The sequence below is a fragment of the Melanostigma gelatinosum genome, assembly GCF_949748355.1.
Source record: "Melanostigma gelatinosum genome assembly, chromosome: 18".
In the NCBI taxonomy this organism is placed as follows: Eukaryota; Metazoa; Chordata; class Actinopteri; order Perciformes; family Zoarcidae; genus Melanostigma; species Melanostigma gelatinosum.
Window position 1 is genome coordinate 17,364,233 of NC_136651.1, and position 6,418 is coordinate 17,370,650.

General features: G+C 45.9%; 1 protein-coding gene across 1 annotated transcript in view; it reads right to left on the reverse strand.

The window, feature by feature from the left end:
* The window catches only part of rxraa (retinoid X receptor, alpha a), an 83,768-nt gene extending 82,169 nt beyond the window's left edge, over positions 1–1,599 (reverse strand). Inside the window, exon 1 of the mRNA XM_079290009.1 lies at positions 1,311–1,599. Coding sequence (XP_079146135.1) covers positions 1,311–1,338 — 28 coding nt within the window. The 5' untranslated portion in view covers positions 1,339–1,599. The remainder of the gene's footprint in view (positions 1–1,310) is intronic.
* Positions 1,600–6,418: the final 4,819 nt, after the last annotated feature.

Consider the following 6,418-nt stretch of genomic DNA (forward strand, 5'->3'; position numbering starts at 1 on the left):
GATATACCGTGTTGAGGTTGTAACGTGACGCCCTCATGTAAAGAGCGGCAGACACAATAACAGGTCTGGCCCACAGCTCAGTGCTGTGTGTGTGTGTGTGTGTGTGTGTGTGTAGGGGGGGGCAAGGGTCTGCTCTGTTCACTTTGACAAACTCACAGTAGCAGCTCAGCATTAATTATTTACTGTGCGGTGTGTGTGTGTGTGTGTGTGTGTGTGTGTGTGTGTGCTTGAAAAGGTATTTCTCGAAAAAATAAGGAGCCCTTGATGACTTGGATTAATAGTTTTCAATTCACATATGCATTCAAACATTTTTCTGGAAACTCAAATGTCACTAATTGAAATGATCACAGGTGTGTAAAAGGCCCTCGTTATGCCTTGAAGTACTTTCTGGTGAAAAAAATGTATGTGACAGTTGCACTCCCTCAACAAATAGTGCCAAATTCAGTGCCTTTAACCAAACTGTTGAGGTCCTGGTGCAGTTATCCCACTCCTGCACGTGTCACCTGAGCTAATATTTAGTGTTAAGAGACAAACTCAGGCTGTCCCTAACAAGTCGAGCAACTTTGTTTGAGCACAAGGGCCAAGTTTAAAAATCCCAATTCTTATGCTAGTTGGGTTCATTTTCAAAACCACATGCCAGTCTGCACCTTCAAAGTCAAACGGAAGCACGTTGACCCGAGTCACGTGAAAGACAACGTAAAGCTTGAAAAAACCCGCACAGAACGTAAACGCAACATTTAAGCGATCTAAAAGCAGACAACGCCTGCGAAACGGGTAACAACAAGAAAGAGAAACTGCTCGTGCAAGTTCAAACCCCTCTGTTCATGCAGTCGTGTTAGAATGCAGTCCTTCTCTTTAACGCGCACAGCACACGCTAAAGTACGTTGACTCATCTCGGTTTGCAAGTCTCTCGACATTCATTTGAACAAAAGTTAGGAGCAAAGTTAAAAAAAAAAAACAGCCTGCATTTAATTGCAGCGCGCGCGAGGTATGCGCGCAGCTTCCTCCCGAGCGAGATGTCACTCCGTATCACAGCGAAATGTCATCGGCTCGCACGGCAACGTTTAGATATGCAACACGGAGAGGGCCCGTCTGCTTTTACTTGAAGTTACGAGCGAAAAGAAGACAACGTCCGCTTAACGCTCGGCAAGAGCTCCGAACATGTTGATGCGTCTGGCACGCGCTGTCAAGAAAAGGGGGCACAGCGCGAGGACACCTTTCACACTAATCCGCCGATACAAAAAAGAGTCCCATCATAACCCACACATTTAAAACAGAGCAAGGCTCAGTCATTGAACATACACACTTACCCAATGACAGGAACGGTTTGGTTTCCATGACTGTCTGGTAGATTAGCTCATGCCCGCTGAGACGACCGCGTTTCGGGGAGTTTTCTTTTTTTTTTCGCAGGCGGACTGCCCGGGCAGACCAGACCACCAGACCAGGGCGCTGCTGCTGCTGCTGCTGGTGCTGCTGCGGTCCTCTTTCAAGTTAAGACTCGGCACGAAGCAGTAAAAGTGACAGGTCGATGCGTGATAAGTCTCGGAAAGATAACCGAAATGTTTCTGCCCTCTTGTTTGCTCACTCAGCTGCTGCGCTCTCCTCTCCCTCTCCTCCTCGCGCTCGCCGTGGCAACAACTCCAACTACTGGATGTGCGCTGCAACAAAAAAAAAGGGACCCGTGCAGGGGGTACTCCCACCGACGCAGTGCCGAGCTGCAGCGACACCGCAGATAGTCTTATCGTGAACTTTGAAATCAGCAACACATGAAGAAAGTAAACACCCAGCGCTTTTTGTTTTGTTTTGTTGCGTTTACAGTCTGCAGATTGCTTTCGAGGACGGCGGAGGTTTTCCAAAAGCACGCGGAGCCCCTTTTTCAGCTAAACAGCAGCTCCTTTTCCGCTGCGTATCTGCTGTTATTCTAACCTGGTCACATCTGTTGAATCAGGGCCATTGGCTCCGGTAGATAGATGTTAGAACTGCGTGTGCGCTACACTCGCCTACACAGTTTAATCTATTGATTTTTTGTTGTTGTTGTAAATAAAGACCTCAACATCCAGGGCTGACATTCAAAATTGTGCAATGCATATTTGCAATTTAGTGATATGCCTGTTAATAAAAGAATGTTTTTGTACATTGAGATTAAGATGTACTGTTTTCATCACAAAGCGTGCCTGTTTTTTTGTGTCTTCGAGTAAAAAGCGTTGCCCTTGTAACAGCCAAGATTGAAAAAAACGGTTGTTACCAAATTACAAATTTAAACAAGCTATTATAACCCATTCTTAATGATACGGTATTGTGATTCTTTTGCACAAAAACAAAAGAAATCCAGACCAATAAAGTTGTGCAAGCTAAAAATCTTTTCACAGTTACAAGATTGACATTTGTCTCAAAAGTCCCCCACGCTCTGCTAATGCTCACTTGATTCATAGTGTGATCTACAAACATGGCACAACTCCAAAAAAGAGAAGAGAAAAACCCTGTATCTGTTCTGGACATGACAGTTTATGCCCTAATTCAAGCCACATCCGTCTTGTGTGCGCCTCCTCCCCTTCGACACTCCGGCCCTCTACACAGAGGCAGGCGCGTGTTCCAGGAGAGTGAAAAATGTCTCTCCTTTGGCCCGGATCGAAGGACAGCACCACAGATGCAGGCTTTACATACACACACACACACACACACTGTAAAATCCCTTATCCAGTGCACTATATATGGGAGTGTGATGTAGGGTATGCATACTCCTCCTGCAGCCATCCTCCAGGCCCCCGCGATGAGCCCGCTCCTGTTAAGCATTCGAAGGTGTGCACCACGTTTGCAACGAGGGCGAGATGCATAATTAATGCATGCACGGAATATCAAAGCTCAAAGGCAGTTGCGTGAAAAAAAGGAAAAAGATTAAAGCTAAGTCTGATTGGGCACTCTTCAAGGGTGTGTTTGTGTGTGCATGCTTTTTATGTGTAGGTGTGCAGATGTGTGAGGAGCGATAATTCCACTCAAGGCCTTGCTTTTGTGTGAACGTGTCCATCTATCTTTCCGAGTAAAGAACTGTCAGTCGTCAGAGGGTGTCACGTTGGCGCGGCGATGTTAAGCGACATAATCGGCGAGCTGAACGCTCATTAGCGAGGGAGGGAGGGAAGGAGGGAAGAGGAGCGATTGGACATCCCATTAGTCATCGGTTCCCGAGGCTGTTTTGCTCCCCGGGGCCTCCGCTCTAATAGAACACAGACACAACACGGCCTTTTCAAACACCTCCACGGGGCCACGTTCCCTCATCTGCCCGAGCTACAACGAGCTTTAATCCTCGACTTTTGGGCCGTGATTAATAGCGTTCCGACCCCTCCACCTCCACCCGCATAAATCCTCTGGAGGCCGTCGTTGGCTCTCCTCAGCGACTCACACCTCTGCAAGAGGAGGCGTCGAGACTAACCTCTTTAATCGCGATAGCTCTTGGCTCGGTTCTTTCTTTCTTCCTCTTTCGCGCTGTGTTTCTCTCCACTTTAAGCAACGTGTTTTGGGCCTCAGGGGGTGGGAGACAATCATTAGGATACACTCCGCTCTGGTTGCTTTGACAGCCAACCTCCTCCTCCTCTTTCGCCCGCTCTTAAAGTGGGTGATAAATGAGACAAGAGGCCTTTTGGTCGCCTTTGTACTTGGACCATTCACGACAAGCTCATCCGTAAAAGTGAATATGGCCTCTTTCAGCGGCAATGACAATGGCCAATCCTGAGGAATGTTCGGATAAATATACACTGCATTTCATTCCAGTCAATTATTCATCCAATGCAATGTCAGAATACAGTGATATTCATAGGTGATGTCTTCAAACAGCTTGTTATGTCCAACCATCGGTCCAAAACCCAATGGATTCAAATCAACAAACTGCAAGGAGTCTCAGTCTGTGTGCACGCATGCATGCCTGTCCTTCGCTTATCTCGAGGACCGTTCATTCGATCTACTCCACACTTGGAGGGTGTATTGCTTGGGACCAAAGAGCGGGAAGTCGCAAGCAGTTGACTGCTGCCGGATAAACACACAGCCGAACTCTTCTTCACTTCCCTGGAGCCGACGAGCGGTTCTCCAGAAGCACTTTTTTGCTTGCTTTTTGGGCAAAGCAAGCAATCGGCCCTCTCCGAACGGGCAATGTGATTGATTTGATTGATTATAAAAACTATTTTGGATAAGTCGACATACAGTTGTAGCACTACTGGAATCTAATTTCTTTTTTAAATCTCAAATTAAGATAATCCTCTATAAACCAAATAGAGGAAACGACTCAAGGCAATTGTCAGACGAATAGTTGATTTGGTTGTTATTAGGAGGAAATACTTGACATTTGTTTTGTTTGTTTTTCTGAGAAAAAGAAGAAGAAAAAAGTGTTCTACGAGGAACACAAAAGCATGTGAGATCATTAGGGCGTTTGCTGAGGTGTTCAGCATTGTCCGCCCCCCGAGGGAGAGTCTTGATCGTCACGGCCCCGGGTTCACATTCCTTAACCCCTGGGTCAGGGCTTTGTCTGAGGATAGCACTGAGGCAACTTCCCCTGCGGAAATCAACAAGAGCTGACACACTGAACGCTTGAGACGCACACGGAGGCAGGAAGAGGGACCACCACACACAGACACGGCCGTAAAAATGGCACTTTTTCTTCTAAAAATAGAGAAAACTGTTACGTTTTTGCTGATTGTTTTGGTTGTGTTTTTTCCATCCGCTCTAGACTTGGTTTCCATTCATTTCTGTACAGTGTTACCATCCAATAACTAGGTAATCGTAGAATAAAATACATTCAATTTTGAAATAATTCAAAAGTGAAATGGGCTAAAACATGCAGAACCATCGGTCTGGTCCACTAAAGCACAACTCTGTGACAGCAGCCATGTTTTAGACTATCGATCTTTCATTTTCATTTAAAAAATGAAAACCTATTATACAAAGATCTCAGACACAATACCCGGTTTCAAATAAAGCGCCCCTGAAGCACATTTCACATCATTGCTCTGCTCTGTTTTCACAGACAGAGTTCATTTCAGCAGCGGTGATAAGAGCTTTGTGGATATCTGCCCATCAAACCCAACTGATGGATGACACGAATCCAGGCCCGGGGCCAGGAAATGGTCGTTCAAAAAAAAAAAACGCAGGATATTTTCCCTAAATGATCAGAGCCCATTCCACTCAGGGCTGTTATCAATATTTAACATTACATCAGCTGTATCTGCCGGGTTTTTGAATGCCGCCACGGTGCAGGCGTGACTCCCTCAGCGGGAACATCCGACGCTCAGGCATGCATCATTCTTTAATGTCATATTAAAGCGAAATTGGCTACATTTAAACAGACGCGGCGATAAATCTCGCCGGCACTTGGCAGAGGCTGGTCTCGTGTCGCGGGGATGGGGGGGGAATCAGCGTCCCCTGCAGAGCATCATCTCCTCGCCCACGACGAGTCCGGCATTATTGCGCGATGATGGAGCTGCCGCGCCGCTGCAGCTGACAGATTGAGAGGCTGAATTATGGCTGTGCAAAGGGTTGAAGGTGTAGTCAAACATTTACCTTGTTTTGTTTTGTTTTGGTCTGGTGGTTGAAAGAGGATAGGCGATGGAAGTTCACGTTGGAAGGTGAAGGGATTTTATTTTCAGGTTAGCTATGATGGGTTTGGATTATTTGACACGTGAAGTCTGCAGAAAGAAAAATCTGAATTTCCATTGAGAGAACGTAATAGAAACGCTCCCCTCTGTTACCATCTGAGCAGCACAAGTCAAAGATGCATGAAGCGTCACCTTCAGAATGACCCTTTTATCTTTTTACTTCTGTAGCCAACCTGTCTCCAGCGAGACTGCCGTGTACAGAAACTCAGAATACAGGTTTTATTATCATATTCGTGCAATACCATTGCAGTTAAGGTAGGCAGGTCTGCAGCACATTACTAACATCTGTCTTATCCCAAGCAGCTCTCCTTTGACAGTTGAACAACCAATTCTATTGTTTCTCTCCATTGTGTGCAGAACGTTTTGCATGTCTGTACCTCCAAACCTCGCCAACATGTGCTTGAAACCACCACTCAAAGTGGTTAACCGTCACTGTAACCCGCTTTGCCTTGCAGCGTTGGGACTTGCAATCTGAGCGCATCTTTGCAAGAATACGGTTGACTCCTATAGGCTGAACGATTTGGAGGCGGGGTAAAATGTCTATTTCTGTATTTGTGTGTGCGTTTTTTAATCCTCCCCTTATGTGCTTAAATTAGCTTCAGCTGCAAATGCAGTATGTGCAGTATGGGTTGGAAACAGTGCAGCACATCAAGGTAGAAAAATGCCAAAATAAGCAAGTCTAAAACTAGACACATTAAGATGTTTAATGAAGCTATAGAACCCCAGAGAAGCCTGCACGTATCTGATATTGGTCAATAGATGTGTCCTAAGTGACTTCC